This window comes from Sceloporus undulatus, chromosome 1, assembly GCF_019175285.1.
Source record: "Sceloporus undulatus isolate JIND9_A2432 ecotype Alabama chromosome 1, SceUnd_v1.1, whole genome shotgun sequence".
In the NCBI taxonomy this organism is placed as follows: domain Eukaryota; kingdom Metazoa; phylum Chordata; class Lepidosauria; order Squamata; family Phrynosomatidae; genus Sceloporus; species Sceloporus undulatus.
The window spans coordinates 92,342,055-92,365,336 of NC_056522.1; the positions used below are offsets into that span (position 1 = coordinate 92,342,055).

The 23,282-nt window shown below is 40.7% G+C and overlaps 1 protein-coding gene across 1 annotated transcript in view; it reads right to left on the bottom strand.

Moving 5' to 3' along the window:
• Nucleotides 1-111: 111 nt before the first annotated feature.
• The window catches only part of ECT2L (epithelial cell transforming 2 like), a 47,699-nt gene continuing 24,528 nt past the window's right edge, over nucleotides 112-23,282 (bottom strand). The window contains 12 exon segments of the mRNA XM_042446942.1: nucleotides 112-1,702; nucleotides 2,852-3,024; nucleotides 3,481-3,569; nucleotides 5,449-5,515; nucleotides 7,950-8,022; nucleotides 8,025-8,104; nucleotides 9,628-9,698; nucleotides 13,158-13,305; nucleotides 15,851-16,065; nucleotides 17,790-17,912; nucleotides 20,615-20,718; nucleotides 22,480-22,731. Coding sequence (XP_042302876.1) covers nucleotides 1,563-1,702; nucleotides 2,852-3,024; nucleotides 3,481-3,569; nucleotides 5,449-5,515; nucleotides 7,950-8,022; nucleotides 8,025-8,104; nucleotides 9,628-9,698; nucleotides 13,158-13,305; nucleotides 15,851-16,065; nucleotides 17,790-17,912; nucleotides 20,615-20,718; nucleotides 22,480-22,731 — 1,535 coding nt within the window. The 3' untranslated portion in view covers nucleotides 112-1,562.

Consider the following 23,282-nt stretch of genomic DNA (forward strand, 5'->3'; position numbering starts at 1 on the left):
ACCTTCGTAACCCGGAACAGTTATTTCCGGGTTACGAAGGTTATTTCGGGTTACGAAGAAAATTTTGGTGCTTTTCGGCGCTTTTTCGCACGAAATCGCGGCTTTTCCCCATTAGCGCCTATGGCATTTCGGCTTGCGAATGCTTTTCGGGTTACGAAAGCGGCGGCGGAACGAATTAATTTCGTAACCCGAGGCACCACTGTATCACTTCACTGACCATAAATCATTTGTTAGGAGCTACAGATGATCAATTTACATCCATCCTACATGGTTGCAAAAGTTAGAATCATAGGTGCTTTACAGACAGGCCCTATGGAGTGCCGTCATGACATGCTACGGTTGCCTTGGGGCATCCTTTACGGATGCCCTGCAACCCTAGCACATACCTGCCACGCTATAATGATGGCGCCCTGTGTACGGCACTGCCATTATGAAGTCACGACCGTGCCACAGCCAAATAGTGCGGCGTGGGTGTGATGTGCTCACGCCACTGCAGGGTGCTTGTGGCGCCCTTTCAGCGGCACCGGAAGGACCGCCAAAATGGAGCTCCTTCCTGGGGAGCGCCTCGTTCCCATAGCCATAAAATGGCTGTGGGAACGAAGCTGGGGGGAAAGGGGCCAAGCCGAGCAGCCCCTTTCTCTCTCCGCAGTGGCCCCCTGGGGTGTCCTGGGCATGAAGCCCCAAGGACACCCCTTTCCAGGCCAGGGGGAAGCAGCATTTTGCCGCTTCCCCGAGGCCTGGAAAAGTGGCGGATTGGGGCCTCCAGAGCTGCCACTGTGGCTGCTCACGCCCTGATCTGGCGGGGATTGCGGCGCCTGTATCTCACCTTTGAATCACAGAATTGGAAGAGTTCTAAAGGGGCATCCAGTCTAACACCCTGCCATGCAGGAACTCACAATCAAAGCACCCCCAACAGATGGCCATCCAGCCTGTTTAAAAACCTCTGAAGAAGGAGACTCCACCACACTCTTAATTGTATTTCATTGATGAACAGCTCTTTCTATCAGGAAATTCCTCCTAATATTGAGGTGGAATCTTTTTTCCCATAGTTTGAATCCGCTGCTCCTGGTCCTAGTCTCTGGAGCTGCAGAAAATAAATTTGCTCCATCTTCAGTATGATTTTTTTCCCAATTTTTAAACAGGGCTATCATATCACTTAACCTTCTCTAAAAATTCTCATAGTTTTCAGTGTAAATGTTCAGTACAACTTTAAGTTTCATGAAGCTTCACAAAGCTTTAAGTGTTCACTGTGTTCAAATGTTTATGTGTTCAACTGCATTGAAGTAGAGTTGAAAATGTGAATGTCTCATGGTGGCTTTTGCCGGGCCTGGTAAATAAACAAAAACTGAAGTAAGGGGCTCAGAGAGTAAAAATACCATATGCCCCATCCTGGCCAACTAATCCTTACTAATGGATTGATCATTGGTACATCCTAAAGCGTGAACATTCATGCGAAGTCAGCCAAATGTGATTACAATAAGAGAATCTGAACAAAGATTAATTAATGGTCACAGTCCTCTATTCCCTCAGAAGTAATGAGCAACTAATCACTCTGGGAAAGCTTAAAAGAAGTTTATATCCTCTTCTATACTGCAGGTAATTGCCCTTTGAAGTGCAGAAAGCCATGGGAACTTGTCATCTTCCTCTGTACAGCAAATCCACTGACACCTGGACCCTTGCAGAAGAAAGGCGTTCTTGATATCTGTAAAAATACAATTTTCACTGATATTGAAGACAAATTTGGAAGTCTTAGAAATAAAAGCAATTTTCAGAGATTTCCCATCACCACAAATACAGATTATATAGAAACACCTATAATTACAGCACTGAAGAGGTAACGTTTGTATGGATTCCACACACTACAGATAACTGTTTTTTCAACAAGTTTGGGACATAGTGATATGAAAAGTAGGTTTAAGAGTGCTGCTTTCTATATTCAGTATAGTTTTTTATTTTTAGTTCTTACCTCATCTTTGTCTTCTCCAATGTAATTGTTTCATATATTTCTTTCTATACAGTACCTAGCATATACTATCTAGCTACCACAACAATGCACAAGTAGCATTGGAAAGCAAATAGTTTTCTCTGCTAATAGGAAATCTCATTCTGTGGTTCTGATCCATGCCTTACTTCAACAGGCCAACAAAAGCAAGCCATATGAGAGCACAATCAGTAAAGAAAAAATGGCCAGGATCCATAGGAGTGTATTACTAGTTCCTTTGAGCTTTGAGCTTGCATTTTCCCCAAGAGCAGCTCCCAAGGTTATATAGTAAACCAGTTCTGAACCTTTTCAGTTTGGTATCTGTGAAAGCTACTGTTGTCAAAAAAAAAAAAAAAATGCTGACATCTCACTCCAGGTATCATAATGAATTTTTCAAACTGTAGTATGATTTTCCAGTCATATTTCTTTATGAAGCTGTCTCAGTTACAGGCCCCAAAAAGGGAGAAGCAGATCTTACTTTGGGTCCTGATTCATTAAACCAGTGTTTTCCCAAATGTTGGACAACAAGCCACACCATCATGGCTAATGGTCAGAGGTTCTGGGATTTAGACCATAAGGACACATGGAGATCCCAAACTGGGAAACAGTGGTTTAAAGTCATGTTGAATCTCATATGAATGAGGTGTTTAGTGTGGTCTTCTGTGCTTTATTAAGGCTATGAAGCTTTTTCAAAAATCTTTTTAGTACAAATTGTTCTCAGTGGGTGGATTTTAGCTATCTTGATGTAAAAGGGGCGTATGCTACTCCTGCATCACATTATGAATAATTATAACTGGACAACTTTTCTTTAAGAAAATAATTGGAGAGTGTATTCAACATTTACATCATTTCAGAGCAATAAAAACGTACATTTAGAGTCTGGAATATCTTCAACAAGGAGCTGATGAAGTTTTATCACTGCCAAGAACTGATGAGTTGTCACTGAGATCCGTTCAAAAGGCTTGTGTGAGATGGTGCGTTGTGTGATGACAAGAATGTCATTGAAAAGGAAAAGGCTTAGGTCATGTGTGTGTTCGTAGAGCCTGTAAGGAAGAAATGCAAAAGACCAGTGTATTACTGTTCAAGTTAATCTTTATTTTTTTAGTTTTAAGCATTAACATTTCTAAAAGGCAATTCTACAGCTAAATCTTAGACATCAGTTAGTAAACATGAGAAAGACTAGAATTTCTTCACTTATCTAGAAAGAATTATTACATCCAGAAATAATGGAAACACGTTAACTATATAATCCCAGCCCCCCCAAAATTAATTTCTCAAGATCATTCTTCTGTATTTCTCATAAAACACCCAAGTCTATCTGTAGAAGGCCAAGTACACAACACAACAACCACTGAATGGTTGATGCATTAATTCAATTGTGAAGCCTTCATAAGCAGACAATTTAGTGACCAATAAAACTATCCTGCTATAGTGTTAGACCAATCCTGAAAGCAAATTAGTAACCATTCCCTTACTACAATTTACCCTTAGCCATTTACCTGTATGGCATAGTAATTCTCTCAGAACAGCAGTTTAGCTGGGCTACGTCTTGTGTTGTTATTAGGTGCCTATTGGCTTTCAGTAACCTCTGTAAATTAAACATTAAGTGATTAAACTTTATGGTAGCCACATTTGATTATATATATAGCTTGTAACTGATTGATGCATGTTAATCCTGTTTCTCAAGTATTTAAATACCATAGGAAGCTTATGTATTTTTGACATGTTCAGAAATACCATTATATAAGCATACCACAGTTAACAAAACCTCTGACAAAGGAGCTACTTTTTACAAAGTCTTTTATGCCTACCCAGTACCTCCCCTTTTCTTCCTTATCCTCTGTTGGTGGTATTTTTGAAAGCAGCATCTGCATTGGGAGGATAGTGAAGGAGGGCTGGGGAAACACAAATGTTTGGTGTCAAGTTACAGCAGTGTGTCTTCAGTTAACAGTGCAATGAAAGCTTGAACTGGAAAGCATGGGAGCCCATGCTAGCCGATTCTACTACAGCCATGTGTGGGCAGCCTATCTCAAGCAAGCTTTCTCCAGAATCCTCTACTCAGCATGTTTGAGGAGCAAAAGAGGAAAGAAAGAAGAAAGCAAATAAACCTATCTCACCAGCTCCCCTGCCCCATATTTAAGATGCATAGATCTGTATGTTTAGCTACCAAAATAGAAATTATATAAAATGTGGAAACTGATGAAATAAAAAATAATCCCTAACTGCACTTTGGAGGAAACGTCTATGAGTGATCATTTTTTTGTGGGTTTTTGGCTATGTGGCCTGTTTAGAAGAGTTCTTCCTGAGGTTTCACCAGCATCTGAGGCTGGGCATTTCAGAGAATGCTGACCTGGAAAGAACTACCCCTCCTTTCAGGCAAGCATTCTCTGAAGATGCCAGCCACAGTTGCTGGTGAAATGTCAGGAAGAAACTCTTCTAGAACATGGCCACATCAGCCCCCAAACCCACAAAAAAACATGGATGCTGGCCCTGAAAGACTCTTAACTTGTAAGAGTTGATCTCTAGGTGGTATCATAATGTTTTCATTTATGCAAGGCCTACCTGAAACTATGTTTCTTTTCACATTGACCTTATTGTTTGATTTAAAGTTTGCTGAAATATATTGGACTGCTCTTCTTCTTCTTCTTCTTCTTCTTTCTTCTTCTTCTTCTTCTTCTTCTTTTTGAACTATCTCTTGTTTCATGTTATTTCTACTCTGGTATCACTTTTCTGCTAAAGAACCAAAGCCCAGGAACACATCTTGTAACTTAGGCATACCGATTGCCACAATAAATGTATCATTATATAATTTTTTGTCACTTTTGGTCACAATTAAGTCAAAGACATGTTGCAAAGAACTATAAAACAATATTTCCTGGAACAATAGTTGTGTCCAACTAAAAACTGTTTCATGGCAATAAGATTCCTTTATGTTCATTGCTGTTTACCATCATAAAGTGTACTGGGATTGCAAATTTAGAATACACGCATGTTAGTCAGACTGGATAACTCCTTGTTAGAGTATGTCACACATGTATAAAAACATCTCTTCTCTCTCACTTTTACTTTCACACTCAGACTATAGCCTGTTCCTATTATTTCTGTCAGCTAGTATCAGCCTTTCACACAGCCTATGTACTTTTGTATGCCTCATCTCTGTGTTAATACCATGAAGTGTATTTTTATGAAAACCAGTTTGATCTTCAGCAAATGTTTTGTTTGTCATTATTAAACAAACCATAAAATCATTTGTGGATAAATTATTCCCTCTGTCACACAAACACCACACATTCCTCTGTGCTGCAGTTACTATGAACCAGGAATGGACAACTGAAGCTCTCCCAAACATTGTTGGACTGCAACTCCAAACAGCCCCCATTTCTGGCTCAGATCATGGGAGCTCCAGTCGTAGAACACATCAACAGGGCTACAGTTTGCCACCTAGCTACAGAGAAGATTGTACTTACAGGACATCCTTGGATGAGTCTTTTGTGTACTTAACAGTTGTCGTCTCTGCCCATGCTTTGTTTTTAGCTAGAAATTTAATATTGAGAAGATAAGAGAATGCAAAAGTTGCAGGGCACGAAGGGGGCGATCTTTTTTTCTTTTTTCAAAGACCACCTAGGTAAAATATGTGAGGTCGTCCCTTTGTTTTCAGCAGCTTTAAAAGAAGGTTTACTATATCATTTGCGTTACTTAAGGATGGGACATCTGCACTGTACATGTTTCTTACTGTGCAGATCTGATTTTCAGGTGTTGCAGGGAATGGTATTCCTGTGTTCTCCCACCAACACCCAGAGCCCCTCTCCTGATTACTTTAAAGCCACCAATGTCACTTCATACAGGCATTCTATGCTTCAAATGAACCGACAGGATCAGAGGAGTATCTGACAATTTGTTGTTGTTGTTGTTGTTGTTTGTGTGACTTCAAGTCATTTCGACTTATGGTGACCCTAAAGAGAACCTACCATAGATTTTTCTTGGCAAGTTTTAGAAGGGTTTTCCATTGCCAAAACCCAGTGGTTTCCATGTCTGAGCTGGGATTCAAACCCTGCGTCTCCAGATTCTAGTACAACACCCCAAACTGCTACTCTAGGGACATAGCCGGGGGGGGGGTCTTGGTGTCCAGACCCCCCCTTCATTAGAAAAAATGAATAACTGTGTGCTGCTGCCACCATTATAATGGTGCACTTAGTGTGCGACCCCCCCCCTTCCTAACATCCTAGCTAATTCCTGAAGGTTGCCAACTGCCCCCGCCCCAAAACCGACACATAATGATATCAGGAGGAGTCCATATAAATCTCAGTGTGGATTTTATCCTTGTGTATTAGCTATGCGGACGGGGTACCCAAACTTCTCCAATCCTGCCACTCACACTGCAACCATGGCATGCTCTGTAGGACTTTGGGGGTTAAAGTCGTTGAGTGAGATGTATTTGGGTCAGTGTAGCACAATTTCTGAATGCAGACCTTTACCTATGCGGAGAAGATGTTGACTGGGGCAGGTGTTGTTGAGTATCTTGGCTCTCCTTTCTTTACCATCATCCTCCGCCAAATACCAAAACTTCACCTGATAAGTAGCATCGTTCTATCATGTACCACCCATGTGCAGGTCCCTGTGTGAAACACCCACTGACATGAAATTCATACATAAGTTTTTATGGCATGTTTTCACAGCAACACATTTTCATGATGTTACCATGCAGTAATAATAGCTGCTTGGAAAGAGTCTAAACCATGTTTTCCAACAGACTAGACTACAGAGTGACCTGGGATTTGTAAGCATACTTATGTAAGCTCTATTGATAAGAGTCCATACGTGTTTGGTCCTACAATAAGGTTTAGCCTGGGTGTTGTGGGTTTTGTGTGGAGTAGGTTTCCAAGAGATATGGGTCAACTTCCCATTCAGCCATGAAAGCCCACTGGGCACTGGGAAAATCACATTCTCCCAGCCTCATGAACAGCATGGCCAACTCTCTCAACAAATCTTGCCAAGAAAACCTATGATAGGATACCATAATCAAGCCACCTGGGCATCTAACATCAACAACTAACATTTTCCTGAAATTATGACCCTTTAAAGTGTTCAACACATTTTCTTTAGCATTCTCTGCCGCTTTGTAAAGTGAAGAAGAAAGCTAATGCAAGCAAACACTGACAACATAGGATAAGCCCTATTTCCTCTTGTATATTTTTGCTGTGCAGAGAGAAACAAAATTAAGCATGCATACGTGGCCATAATCCAAACTTGTTGAGCAGGGCACTGTTGCTTTTAGGAGATGGATGTGGAGGGATGAACAGGCAGGCCCGCTCCATCAGGCTAGCCTGAGAAAGAGAGCCTCCCCTCCATGATAATTGTTCCTTCGGCTTGGAGGGTGACGGAAGGCAGCTCCACCAGGGCTAGCCTGAAGAAGAGCACTCCTCCCTCCATGAAACTGTGTCCTTCGAACTGTGAGGGAGTGAACAGGAGGGCCCGCTCCATCAGGGCTAGCCTGAAAAGAGCACTCCCCTCCATGAAACTGATCCTTCGAAACTGTGGGGGAAACGGAAGGCCGCTCCATCGGCTAGCCTGAGAAGAGCGCCCGCCCCCATGATAACTTCACTCGTGCCTGCGAGGGGTGAACCGCCGGCCAAGCTCCACCAGGCTAGCTTGAAGACAAGAGCCCCCCTCCAGTCCTCTTCTGGTGCAGGCTTCAAGGGAGAAATAACCCGACCATGGAACCATCCCTCACCCCAGCCCTCTCCTGTGTGTTGTTTTAGATGTAAGCCTGAGGACAGGGACCGTCTAATTAAAAATAAATGTAAGCCGCTCTGATAGCCTAGCTGAAGGGCTGGGGTATAAATACCATCCAAAAAATAATATAAAATAAATAAAATAAAGAAGCAGTCAGAGATCTAACCTACATATACATCTCTATGTCATTTGCTTTCATGAATCTTGCAAGGTTTTATTCTAAAGGAATGTATGCCAAACCTGATCTACATATCTTGCATTTTTTCATTTGACTATTGCCGTAGTCAAAGTTTCCCGGTCAATGTGTCCTGCGGAGTGTGAACTCGCAAAGCATCAGGAGGGTGATGTATTCTTCATCCTCTTAGAAGGGCCAAAGAGAGTTCTTGTAGGCTGCTTATATACACAAACATCATGTTTTAATTAGAAAGGAAATATATGGTAGGTGTGTCAAGTTTTATGCAGATGCAGCGTTTTACGGACAAAGCAAATGACACAGGCCTATGTTAAAACAATAGCCCAAGATTCTACTTTTCTATATGCCAGTCCGCATCTCTCTGCATAGTGTTGATATTCTCAGAGGATACGCTATGCCAGCACTATGCACTCCAATGCAGAACAACGCATTGTGCAAAACATATCAATGACTGGATAATGTTGGACAATGCACATGACAATGATGTGCAACAGCAATGTTCAACTTTCGTCTACACAATCTGTTTCTGCACTTTCAGTAGAATATGTCTACTGCACTATTCACTCATAGGCTTGCATGATTCAGACACCAATTTACCCAATTGGGATCTCATAGGACTCTGCCCTATGCAAGTCAAAATGCTCTTCACATTTGGGCACATTTTTATTGTTTTTCCCAGCTGACAAACTGACTGTTGTTGCCTGGTTAGCTTTAAGGAGTCACAGACAGAAAATTAATTGTGTAAGACCAGTATGGAAACATTTTTAATTGCGTGGATGTTGCTTCAACCTTGAATCCCCTAGGACTAGTGGGTGCAGGGACTGGACTATGTCCTTGACTTCATACCCATGGCTGAAGTGGGGTTACAGCATCATTGACTGCCATTGGTCAGAAACTGACTTCTCCCTTCTTGGCATTTCCTGTGTGGACAATAGAAGAATTGGCTGTCAATGCCTTGGTTTGGAAACTTAAAATATACAGGCCTCTACAGACAGGCCAAAATAAGCTGGTTGGTCACTTTGGAGATATTCTGTTTAAATCATGCCGCGTCCTAAGAGTCTAGAAGCCACGTCAAAAACGCCGCTTTGGCACACCTTCTGGAGTCTTAGAACGCGTGCATCATTTAAACAGCATACTTCCAAAGTGACCCAAAGCAGCTTTATTTGGCCCGTCTGTATCGCCCAAGTTACATAAAGAACTATTGGGTCAGTGTCTAGAAGTTATCTCTTTACACGTGTGCTTTAGCACGTGTAGAAACATACATCTACGAAGACATTCAACAGTTAGTTACAATTTGGTGAGACAATAAGGAGCTATTTTCAATCTAGTGAAGTCTCAGAATCCACAAACATGACAGTTGATAAAATTTGGAAAATCTGAAAGACAACCTTGCATAGAGTCTAGTTATTTTTATAGAGCATTGTGATTGATAATGGTATTCTACGCCAAATTGATCCTACAAGGAAGTGGCAAGGGGACACTGGCAAAAGTCCTATCAGATACAGTTTGACTTTTAAAAATTTGTTCATCTGGTGCATGGTTTTTTATTTTATTGTCCTTTCTGTGCCACTCCCACCCACCCCAAGCACATTCTAGGAATATCTGTTCTGTTGAAGACACAGCCGGGGAGAAAATAATTTATCTGTAAGAAGCCTATACAAAACACTAACATTTTGCTACATTCTTTACCAGTTTAATCTCTTTTGAATCCAAGTCTTACCTCCTCATGGTGGTAATGACAGTCCTATCATGCCTCTTCAAGAAAGCACGGAATATTGGGATGTTCCTGCACTGTGGAAGAAAGGAATTTTGGAGAGCCCCCTCTATATATTCCATCATGAACTATCATCTACAGGGTTCTGTAACCCAGATCAGGGATGTAGCTCAAGTGGTGGGTCAGAAAAAGGATTTTGCTCTTGGTGAAATTTTCTACCCAGATTTCTAGGACTGCATTAGGTAAACTAAGTTGAGCCTGGAACTATTTTTGGTGAGAGGGCTCAACATTGGCTTTGGATGCCTTCAAGTTGTTTCTGATTTATGAACCCTAGGTACATTTATAAAGCAATGAAATACGAAGCTATTGCAATAAAATTTAACCAACAGGAATCAGGATAATCTGTTCTCATGAAGCAATGGCAAAATAATAAATGAAATATCCAAATATGATTATTGAGTTCCAATGTTGTTACTACTCATGTTTGCTAATAGGTTTTCAGTAGGCACCTAGTTGGCCACCACATAAACGAATTTTGGTTAGACATCTTTAGTCCAATCCAGCATGGGTTTTTTTTTATCCCACATCATCCAAACATTAAAGAACTGGAACCCTTCTGTGTGCACTAAAGAGCTCTTCTAAAAAAATTGAAAGTCGATTACAGAAAAATATAATTATGAAGAAGCAGTACTTTGGGAAGCGTGCACACTTCTTGCTGGTCTAAGCAATGGCAGTAAGGTGAATTTCCCTTTTTTTCTGGAAGATGTCCCAACATCTTAATTAAAAAACAAAAACAAATAAAATCCACGGTGGTCAAAAAGGAAGGAAAAAGCCTCTCTATATTTGGTTCATGTTATTATAAAGCCTCGTACTTGCCGCAAAAACCCTTTAGTTTTGTCTTACTGTGGCTATTAGGAATTTGTTTCCAGTTAAAAACTGCTTTGTGGTAATTGATCGCTATCACTGCACAAAAATTAATTTTGCAGTTTATAGAAACTCAAAGCTTCTATGCATGAGTGGTTCCCAACCTTGGGTCCTCTGATATTTGGACTTCATCTCCCCTAATTCCTGACTAGGGCCAAGTTATCTAGGGTTCTGGTCTGAAGTCCAACACAATGGAGGATCAGCTAGCTATTAGCTTATTGCTAATACTTACTTGCTGTTCACCGCTATGATCTTTGGGAATAGCGGTATATTAATAAAAAAAAAAAAAAAAAAAACAAAATCAAAGTCTGGGAACTTCTTCTGCCTATTGCTATACACATCAGTTCACTTGAAGGTCCTTGGAGAATGGTTAGATTCCCCATCACGGTAAAGTGACAAGGTTGGATGGGCCACCTCTCACAAATGTTTTGCTCTTGACTTCCCACCTCACAGACGTTGCATTAAATGACCTTGGGATCCTTCCAGCTCCATGAATCTGTCATTAGGTCTGAGGGATGATGTACTGAAAACTCTGCACCCACCCCTACTCTCCACTGCCATGAATGACTGTGGGGGAGGGATTGCAGCAGGCAAAATACATTTGGAGTAGTTTACTCATTGTACAAGGTCAGTACCGAATTCCAATTCTACCAATGGCAGGGGGGGGGACTTCTGCAGTAGACATTGGACTTATGGCTGCACAAATCATTAAAAGGAGCCAGCCTTAGTCTTTAATTTTAGCTGCTGGAGGTTGCGGCCACTTTGAAACAGAATTATCTGGCACCAAAGACTAGACAGCGGTCCTTATGTACGTAGTTATAGTGCTATGGTTCACTTTAAGGCATGGTTCCATCCTATGGAATCCTGGGTTTGAGTTTGCTGAGACACTAGGGCAGTGGTGCTTACCTGTGGCCTGCCCCCCCCCCGGGGTCTACAATGTCTTCACAGGGAATCTGTGAAGGTTTGAAGGTGCTCAGCCACCTCCTTCTCACAAACAGGAGCCGGCAGGGGACAGCAACCAAGGCAAACACTTGCTGGTTGGGGCTAGCTTGTTGCCATTCAATCCACCCAGCCACAAACTGGTGGACGAAGCGGAGAAAAGTCTTCCTTTTCCCTTCTGTGCCTCTGAGTGAAGGTTTAATGGTTGTGTAATGGTTAATGGTAAGTGTTCAAGTTGTTGTTTTGTTATTTTATTATTATGCTTTTAAATCTTAAGCCTTGAGGGTCTGCAGCAACAAAAATATATTTGGGTAGGGACAGCACTGGGTATGGGGTCCATCCAGTGCTGATCTTACTTACAAGGCACAAAAATTAGCACCTTTTCAATTTTGCTAAGCAGCAGATTGTTCAAAGAGCTCCATCAAAACATGATGTTTATTTCTGAGGCCAGGTGCGTTTTAAGTGCCAAAAACCTAGGAGAGTTAAAAGAAAATCTTTCTGCCTTAAGGATATCATGTTCTGTCGATGTTAATGAGAGGTTTGTGTTATTCATAGGTTGTTTCCATTTAAAAAATTGTTTAAAACAAGCAAGTAGAAAGAGTTGCCTTACAAAAGAGAAACAAACCATTGGTGGTTGTCTGCAGAGGTGAGCTAAAGAGTAATGTCCCTTAAAGAAGATTAAAACAATGCTCTGATAAAAGTGTTTTTTTTAAGTACATGAGAACAGTATCCACTATGCAACTTGTTTGCCAAGCAAGGCCTTTCTCTGCTTAATATTAGTCTGTACAGCAAAAACAGGAAAGAGCCCAAGACCCGGATTCATTTCAGTGATGTTTTGGGAGTCACACTCTAGAGATAGGAAGGGCCAGAGGTTAAAGATTGAAAGCAAAATTCTAGTATCTTTTAACTTAAAGCTCATATGCTAGCAACTTACCCTTAGGAGAGGGCATAGCAACTTTTTAGACTTTGAGTGAAGAAATGCCTGAAACTCTAAATATTAAGGGGAAGTGAGCGGTCAGTCTGTGACTAGTGAGCTACAATGGTTTGATAGATCCCATGCCATACTGTCTTATACATGCTCAAAACGTGGGCTGGGAGCCGGTGCAGAGAGCCACATTTTAGCAGAATTGGGCAGGGCAGGTGATGAGTGGGAGGAAGGAGTGTTTGCTACTGGCATGGGAGATGTTTCAGAAGAAGAAAGCTAGTGCTACCCTCGCTTAGAATGTGGAAAAGCAAGATTTACCCCCAGCCCTACAAAGAATGGATCTAGTGGCCCTCCAGATGTTGTTGGGTGCCAACTCCCAGGACTCTGCACCATTGCCTATGCTGACTAGGGCTGCTGGGAGTTACGTCCAACAACATGTGGTAACCCAATGGTTCCCACATTGAAGGAACTTAAAATCCCTGCATTGGCCCCGATGTACCTCACACTCATTTTTGGCTCCCGAAATTAGACTTTGGGGGGCTTTAGATATAGGAGAAAAGGTATTTAAAATTGAGAACTGTAAAATTTAACAAAAAACCACACAACAACTGACAAGCCTAAATAGCAACAACACAACCAGTTTATGTTGATTGCTTTCAAGGAGTGGCTTGAGATTCAGCACATATTAAAAATAAAGTGGAATATTGGAAGGAACACCTCATATCTGTGACCAGGATGCATTTCTTACCTTGTCTATGGTTTTCAGAATTACTGCATAGTTGTTGTAGAAGTTTATGTATGATTGCAGCTGCTGGCCAAATTTAATGAATAGGTCTCCTAAATTTTGGGCTGGGCTCCATTCATTAAGTCTTTGTATTAGCTCATCTAAGAACCACCTGTGTTTAAAAGAGACAGAAGGGTGTTCCTCTCTTCCCATCAGGTTACAGGCAAGTTCAAACAGATGAAGATGATGACAACATGTTTACAGGTTTCAGGAGAAACTTCTCTTCCAGTCTGAGTGACACCAAGCATTTGAAGGCTTGTCTCAGAAATGCTACTATGGCTGTGACTTGTGCAGCCCTTATCTGGTTGAATGCAGTAGCAGAACAGGAACCCAGAATTAAAACAGAAGACTCTTGCCAAATAATAACATACCACAGATAAGCTATGTGATAAACTAAGTATCCAAAAAGTCTTAAACACCCAAGCACCAAACATTGAAAACTATGGCTGGAATCTTCTTGGAGATTTACATCTTAGTGGGCTTACATCTGTGGGCATTAGAATTGGGCAGTTTCATAATGCCCATACTAAGTAAGGGATAGCTGTTGCATTACTATATAAGGAAGCTGGCAAATGCGCACTGGGACCATTGTGTATTGTGACACCAGCTATGGAGTACCAATGTGCATTGGTGGAGCCCAAGGTGCATTGGGACACTCTTGGCAGTGTCCAGTAACACTACTTTGCAATTCACTAACAGGTTTTTAGCACCTCTGCTACATAGCTAAAGATGTGTAAAGTTACATAACATAGACCATGATATGGGATTCTAGCCTCTGTCACTACTAGAGGCATAAAAGCCTAAAGGGAAAAAACCCAGACCAATTCCTGAAAGACTTCTTCCCTGCTAGAAAAATGCAGGGAAACATGAATATGGAATATTTTCTTTTCAAACAGCGGATAACATGTTTAAGACAAGTTGTCTATGTAAACCCTGTGAATTGTTGGTTTGGGTCCAGTGGATGAGGAAACCTTGAAAGAAAGGCTTTTCTTATTAAGTCAATTGAGAGGGAGAGGAAGCACTCTCAGAGGGAGAGAAGAGCTACAGTTGCCAGGATTAGGCCCTTTTCGCTTTGAATAAGGTAGTGGGATTTTTAATAGTGTATTTAGGAGGGGACAAAAGGATACATTGTTTATAATGGAATTTCTGTTATGCATTGGCACCTATGTGGTATCTTTAGGGCTTTCACAATGTATTCAAGTGTTACAATATAACTTAGCCGGATGGGCAGAAGAGTCCCCAGACAAGTCCTGCATTGCCGTCTCATTGGATGCATGAAACACTTGAGACAGAGCATATATGTGACATTTATTATGCAAGTTGCTGTGTCATGCGCACACACACACACACACACTGAAATTGTGATTATGTTTGCAATATTCAGATATGGTTTACCCTACAGAATCCAGAAAGATGTACATTTATTTATATATGTACTGCCCTAAACTTATTTCTAAAAACAATGCAATTCAAAGGCTTTTAACTGAGACAGTGCACTATATCAGGCCATTACAATCTTTGGTCCTGGTTTCCTTTCTTTTCAGTTCTTTTCATGGGAATGAATGAAAGTATGTACTTCAATATGGAAACAAAATAATTTTCTCTGTTTTACTAACATTGGTGGGAAATTCACTTGCTGACTTCTGTCCTTCTAAGTGGACATGTCTATGGAAAATAAAATTAAGCAGTTTTGCAGCATCTGTATTTAGCAAGGGGTTGCTGCTACATTACTATAAAGAGAAGCCAGAAAAGTTTAAGATCTGTATATCAGGATTGATGCATAATGGGACCATTGCACATCAGGACAGATACAAAACAGAAGTGATGTACTACAGATGCGATTAGTATCAGGACTTTCAATATGCATCAGCACTTTTGAATGTGCATCAGGATACTCTTGCTTGTGTCCTGTTATGCATCTTCACAATTCATTAATGGGTTTTCTCAGTGCCTCTGGTACATAGCTAAGATTGCATCGTTATGTAATGTAGACCACGATAAAGAATTCCAGCTGGGTTTTATATATATATATATATATAAATTGAGACTTTTGGCCTGCTTCTCAAATTGGCAAAACCAAAGATGTATAGTTCAGGTATTCTTACACAGTTTAGGACATTGTAGCTACATTTGTTACTAAAATAAAATGTAAACAACTACATTAAATCCAGATTTACAACTTTCACTTTCAAAAGGAGCTCCTTCCCTCTTATCATCCCGCACACATTCCTTCACAGTCTCTTAGCCTCCTTTGGCTAATTTCACTAAAATATAACAATTTACCGTAATAAAATGTAGGCAGACATATTGTCTAGTTTGGTTTATTTATTTATATCCAACATGAGATTCAAGGATATTCACTGGTTTTAAACCTCCAGACTAGTATGAAATTTTCTCCACTACAGGTTCACAAAAAGGATCTAGACCTGGTAATTTCAAAAGTGGTATATCCAGCTTTCAAATACATTGGCTTAGTCCCCTGTAGAAGAGACCCACTGAATCAATGCAACTTACATAAGTGTTTAATTGCAATGCTCCTGTTGATTTGGTTTACCCATTCTAGTTGGGACAAACCATTGGACTTAAGCAATTTACTTTGTTTGGAATAATGATTTTTACAATTAAATCAAATATACTTCAGAGTCAGGGTGAGTTACCTGTTCAGTTGTAATATGTCCAAAATATCCATAAAGATGAGCTGAATGCTGACATAGCTTAGGATAGCTCGATTTGAGGATAAAGCTGCCTTCAGTGGTTTAACATAAACATCCCTTACAATTTCCAGAGTGTGCACATAGTTCTTCTCACTTAGCAGAAGCTCTCTAGCAAAGCTTTTGCGCTTGTATGCTATGTCATCATGAAGCTGACCATTCTGAAAATCAAAGTATAGAGAAATAAATTGTTGTTGCTTTGTGCCTTCAAATCATTTCTGATTTATGGTGACCCTAAGGAGAATCTAACACAGGGTTTTCTTGGCAAGATTTGTTCAGAAGGAGTTTGCTTTTGCCTTTGCCTTCCTCTGAATCGAAGAGAGTATGACATGCCCAAGATCACCCAGTGGGTTTTCATGGCAGAGTGGGGATAAAAATCCTGGTCTCCAGAGTCCTAGTCCAGTGCTCAAACCACTACAAAACTCTGCTCTTGGAAACATAATTTGGCCACATTAAAACAAAAAAGTTTCACTCATTTCATTCAACAACTGGACTTGGGATATTTCTATTTAAACATTTTGATTATGTATTGCTAAGAATTTTCTCTTTACATGGAGGAAGACTGAATATCAAACTGAGGAAGTAATGACCAGATCATTAGTGATGTTGCTTCAAAAGTCTGTTCAACTGCAATTCTGTATGCACTTACCTGGTCACAGCTAAAGTTGATCAACTGAATCAAAGCGTATGTTAACAGTTACATAGGCATAGTACAAACCGCCAACAAGCGATGTAGCAGCACCAGCATTAGGATTAGGGAACACACACCATGTACACGCTTCCTAACCCTAATACAGCATGATGAAGTAACAATGGCAGTGACCTGTATAATGGGTGCCACCATTGTTACGTAAGTGCCGTGCGGCATCCACACAGCGCTGCGAGGCATTTACATAACCAGCGCGCTAGTGGTGCACTTGTTACGCTGCCACCGCAGCATAAAAAGAGCCCGCTTTTGCAGGTTCTTTTTCCGCTGGTGGGAAGCTACGTAGTTTGGCGGCTGCAGCTTCCCTCTGGCGGAAAAAGGTATGTACTGAGCCATAGACACAATTGATTCAGTTGATATTCTTTATTTGGAATCAACAATTCTAAACTGAATCTCTTGTGAAACGTTATACTGTGACAGATTCAGAAATTTGCCAGCATTAGAAATAGAAACAGGCATGCTTTCTACTATAGAAATAAAATAGTGTGTCCATCTTGTCTGTAGGATCCATACTGGAAATGTATACTTTACCATCAGATTAGCTTTACAGTTTATAAAGCAGAGAAATAGGGAATATCTTTTTATAAACCCATATACCACTTTTCACTCACTAGTAGGATCTGAGGGAGTTAACAGCAGATCAATAAAAACTTTAATACAACCTTTAAAAGTTAAAGGTTGTGTGCCTTCAGGTCTTTCCTGACTTGTGGTGACATACTTAGAGTTAAGCCTATCATCCATAGTTTCATTTCTCTTAACTTGATCTGTACAAATGTGTCAGACAACAAAATTCCAGAACAAAATATGAAGATACAAGAAAACTACAAGGGATGAAATTATAAGCAGGTAACTTGCTTGATTTTCAGCCCAGCTTTAAACAACAAATTGTGCTGTCATTAAAAAAAGATAATTGGGCTCCCAAGTATTTATCAGAGATCACATTTACATTGCTGAGGAAGGTCTTTACACAATAATGATTTGTACAGATGCCATCTGCTTTAGAGAATGGCAAACTTTCCAACTGTCCTGGTTTGTCAGGGAGAGTCCTGATTAATCCTCTGCCATCCCACTTCCTCAGCTGCTTATTAAATGTCCCAGTTTCTCTCTCTTTCTCCCTGGCTTACCACTTTCCTCCTTTGTCCTAGCTTACTTCAAATTCATTACATTACTCTTTTGTACCTTAACTGATACACCAAGGCTTGCCTCTGAGTTACTTTCAGTCAAGAAAACCTGTCTTCTGTGCTCTTCATTTTTTGTATATTTCTTCATCAGGAAATGTGCTAGAAATTCCAAAGGATTTTCCTACGAAATCATAAAGGTAAATTCAAGACAGTATATATGCTATCCTTTTACGAAGTAGACACATTTTTTTCCAGTCAGCTAAAAAGAAACATAAAGTAAACTGTGTATCAACCGATCTGCACAGGTCCAGCTCATAGTAATAAATGGAAGTTGTATAATCACAAACTAACTCATGTGCAATTGCCATTGGAAAGCTGTTTGTGCAATGGCAGTACCAATGCTGGTACTATAAAGTTTGAACATATTCACTACCCTTTCACACTGCAGAGTGTGTTATGGTTCCACTTTAACTGCCATGGATGCATCCTATGGAATCCTGGGCTTTGCAGATGCTCCAGTCATCTCCATCTGAAAATTCTGATTTGTTTGAATACTGTAATAGTTTAATTCTATTTAAATGCTCACTTTTTGCATGTTTTAAATTGTATTGTTCTTTTAAATTGAGATGCAAGTGGGATATAATTAATAATAATCGCAGCAATAATAACCATAAAATCCCTCTTGAACTGCAAATCCCTGGATTCCATAGTATGGAGCCATGGCAGTTAAAGTGGAATCCTCATGCTATAATTGTGTACTGTGAAAATCATCCCTGGAAGAATCTTCTCATCATTTGTAAGAACATACTCCATCACAGTTACTCCCACAAACAAATTACGGCAATCCATGGGGTGAGTGCCTTCCAAAAAACATTGTATTACAGGGTCCAGTTGATGTTCTTGTTATGTGAATTGTTTCTGTTAGTCTTCCTATGTTGGAGATGTAGTGAATTAAGTTGCTTTCAGATTAATGGCCATTGGAGTCTAATAGACACTGGACCCATTTTATACAACAGGGGCAAACACAGAGATGGTTTGGGTCAAGTGTCCCAGAAGGAAGGATCTCTTTTCCATGAGTTTCTCTCTACACTCTGAGGCCAAAACTGTTATACACAATTTTCAGTGGCACTAAAGGAAAGGAGGTGCGTGTTCTAAGCAGCAGATTTGGATATGGTACAGGAGAGCTTGTGGGGTAGATGAAGTTATTTTCATATGTTTGACATGGAGGGGGACTTTCTGCATGACTGGGGGCAAAAAGTGCCTGGAAATCACACATTTTCTTTAAAAAGTAGGAAGTCGAGGAGGATTGGGAGATGAGGGGAGCCTCAGGGATGACAAAAGTGGGGCTCAGAGGCCTATGCCCACACTTGCCTTAAGCTTTAAGAGAAGTAAAAGCACTGAATGCATTATTCAGATGTTTGCCACGTTGACAATTATACATCTGGGAGAGCAAGAGGAGCAGGAGGATCATGCTGCTCATCTATGCCACCCCACTGTTGATCTCACAGATGCACTTTTGAAATAAGTGTGTTCATTTTGAGGTCTGCAAAGGAGCACTCCTATCACTGAATGCACAAAGGTGCTACGTTGCAGACACTGTAGTGAATACAGAAACATCATCAGCAGGATCAGTGAAGCTCACAGTGTCTGGTCAGGGGTTAAGAATCACAGTCCCAGGCCACCGCCAACATATTCAGACCTGCCCATAGAGGACAACTTCTTTGCTCATAAAGCATATATATGGCTTTAGTATAATAAAAGCCTGTAAGTGGTTACCCACAATACTTCATGCATCTGATGCAGTGGGTTCTACTCCATTTTGTTGTTCTGGGCCTTCAGGTCATTTCCGATTTAACGCAAACTTAAAGGTGAACCAATCATGGGGTTTTCTTGGCAAGCTTTGTTCACAGGAGGTTTATCATTGTCTTCCTCTGAGACTTAGAGCTCTGAGGCTGACCAGGAAATCAAACCCTGGTCTCCAGAGTTGTAGTTCATCATTCACACCACTACACCACACTGGCTATTATGTCATTTTATGTTCAGAATGACATGTCTCTATTTTCTAACTCCCTGCCCAAAAAATAGGTTGATCCAACCATTTGGCAATTTGTGACACTACCTCAGGCAGAAGATACTAATAGACAGGGAGTGGTAAGAAGTTATTGAAACAGAAGGCTGCCTTGTTCCATGTGATCTGCCCTGTACTTTCTCCTCTAGCTTACTGCCTTCTGAGGAATCATAGAATCGTAGAGTTGGAAAAGATGATAAGGTTCATCCAGTCCAACCCCCCACCATACAGGAATACCCAGTAAAAACACCCCAGACAGATGACTATCCAGGCTCTGTTTAAAAACCTCCAAAGAAGGAGACCATCACAATATCAGGTAACATATTCCACTCTTGAACAACACTTACCATTAGGAAGTTCTTCCTAATGTTTAGGTGGTGGAAGATATTGTTTCAAAGTGAACAGGACTGCAGTATCAATGACAACTAGATGCATTGGCACCAGACTTAGGTACATTCAGTCTCACCATCATCACAATGAGAATATTATTTCACACCAACCAAAGATAAGGCCCACAAGTTAACAGAAGATTTCCATAAGTAAAAAGCAATTTTAAAACATGCTTCTCAGGACATTTGATGTTGGGAACTGGTACTGTTTTCCCATGCTGCCACCCCATATGCCAGGGTCTATTATCAGATTTGTCTCCATAGATTATAGTTGTTTCTTTCATTCCTGGAAACTCATCAGGGACTGGTGGTCAATGAATGGGCACCAGTCCCTGGACCATCACTTCAAGTAGCACTGTTTTAAACAACAAATAAAACATTGGGGCATTTAGTATACAGTACTTGAAAACAACAAGCCTATCTTACATGATTTCTTCTGGAAACTTCAGCTAATCCATCAGCCAAAACCTGGGCTATTCTTTGGTAGTCTTGAAATTCAGCCCAGCTCAGAGTATCAGACATAATTTGACCTGTATATATGAGTTCATGAATGAAATGTTAGACCATTTCAAATGGAACTGGTCTCCCAGTGAAGAACAGCTTCATGCAATCCACAGTCAGTCAAACTGTCCAATGAGACTTGGTTGAAAGGCCATCACAGTTACTTCATTTAATTATCAGCTCCAAAGGGCATCAACAGACTCTTCAAACACATTTAACTATGATGTTACCATGGTTATGCTTCTTGTGACATTATTTTTTTAGTTCACCATGACTGCAAAAATTATTACATTGTTAGTCTTGCTATCCAAGGAATTAATACTTTAAAAACATTTGTCCAATGAATACACTGGATAGCATTTCGGAAACTGGAGGCATTTAAGGACTTTCACACCAGCTTGCTGTCACGCCACAATAGTGCTAGTTTAAGAATGGAAGCATACCAGTTTGGCATAATTTCTTATCACACTTTCCCCCACAATAATGCTTTGGAGATCCATGATCACATAATCTGGTTTCCACACTACCAAATGGCACCTTCTGGGACAATGGCGGGGGGGAGGGAATGATGAGCAAGCTGAAGCCAACTGCTGTGCAAATGTGCACAACAGCCAGCCTCAGAAAGCGTTGGCAACTGTGATTACTGCTTTGCTCCTCTCCCGAAGCATGAGGTTGCTGTGTGCACATAAGCCCCAAAGTTGACTACTCTGTTTATGTGCACATAATAGCCGGCTTTGGGAAGGTGCTGGCAGCTGCAATGTTTATTGGTTGGGCAGTGATCAAGCACAGCCTGTCCTGGCTGCAGTTTTGCTGCTGGGGGAAGAGAATTGACATAATTCTTCCAGATTTCCAGAGAGTTTATAGCCAGGCACTGCTGGGTCACCTCCTCACTTCTCCCCAGCCAGTAAACAGTCATAATAGTGCCTTGCAGAGGAGGAGCCCAGAGCTAAGTATGCTTTGCACATCTTTATTTCTGATCTCTATTTGGTTTAGGATCTATATTTTGGTTATGAAAACACATCCACACAGGAAGCAATGGGTGTGTGGAGCAATATGTTTAGACCAAAGGATTAGGCCATTAGGGAATAAAAGATACAGCCAAATGTACAAAAAGTGTTGTAAGCTTATGGAACAAATGGAAAATCAGCTCACAAAGGCACCAAAATATCCATGTAACTCATGTGAGGAACATATGGTCCAGAGTATCCATGGATAAAGCTAAAGCTCAGTCACCTCTTGTGATTAAGACCTGATCAAATGAGTCTCCCACAAAAAGTGCAGAGATAATTACCACATACACAACAGTAGATGTATCCACATGGCACAATGATAGCGGCTTGATTCCACTAACTGCCATTACTCCATTCTATGGAATACTGGAATTTGTAGTTTGAGGAGGAGCTTATAATAGTTTAGTGCACTCCCTTAAACTACAGCATTAGAGTTTAATGACCAGGAATTCTAAGTACTGTATGTTGGGAAACAAAATCCCAGGATTCCATGGATTAGAACCTTGACAGTGATATCAAAGTGCTATAATTGTGCAATATGGATACAACCAGTGTGTGAATGTATATTGCAACCCTCTAACCTAAGAAGAGGTTGATGATTCCCAACTTGGGAGAAAGGCGGGATAAAAATAAAATAAAATAAATAAAATTCCACTGAATACAGTGAAACCAAAAGTGATCTTCAGTCACCTTATGAAAACATTATGACATAACCTTTTGTAAAAGGATTTTAATTGCATGTATATTTTGAAGGAAGGAAAGGAGGGAGGAAGGGATTACCAAGAATCTTGCCAACTATATTCTTCTGCAAATCAGAGAAATGTGGTCTCAAGTATTTTCTGACAGCTTTCAGAGCATCTTCTAGAAGTTCTGTAAACCTAAGCCACACCTGCAGCTTGACTTCAGTGAAGTAGAAGGATGGAGGAGAGGGGCTTTTCTGATTTCCCAGCCATTCACCGAGGACTGTAACAACACAGCAAGATGACACAGTATCCTCCTTTTTGGATTATTCTGCATACATTCCAGATAACACTTTATAATAATAATAATAATAATAATAATAATAATAATAATAATAATAATTTGTTTTATTTATATACCGCTATTCCAAAGATCATAGCGGTGAACAGCAAGTAAGCTAATTAGAAAGTAAGCTAATTTGCCCTCAACAGTCTGGGTACTCATTTTAGCGACCTCAGAAGGATGCAAGCCTGAGTCGAGCTTAGGCCCTTTTTCTGGTCTTGAACTCGCAACCCTGTGGTTTTGAGTGAATGGCTGCAGTACAGGCATTTAACCACTGCACCACCAGGGCTCTCCCTCTCTCCATCATACTGATCTCAGGGTGTGGGCAGGTTGGTCACTTCAAGTAACTGAGGGCCCATTCACAGGGAAAAAATAATCTGGTGTGGGAACCGGGTTATTTCACAGAAATGCCATGATTGAATCTCTCCATGGCATTGATTGCCAAGATCAATTCTATCTGTGGCATTGATTGATCATGGCATTTCACCCCGGGATTCTGTTCACATTTGGCACCGGGATAAAATGCCATGATCCTGGCAGAAACGGGGGGGGGGGGGGGG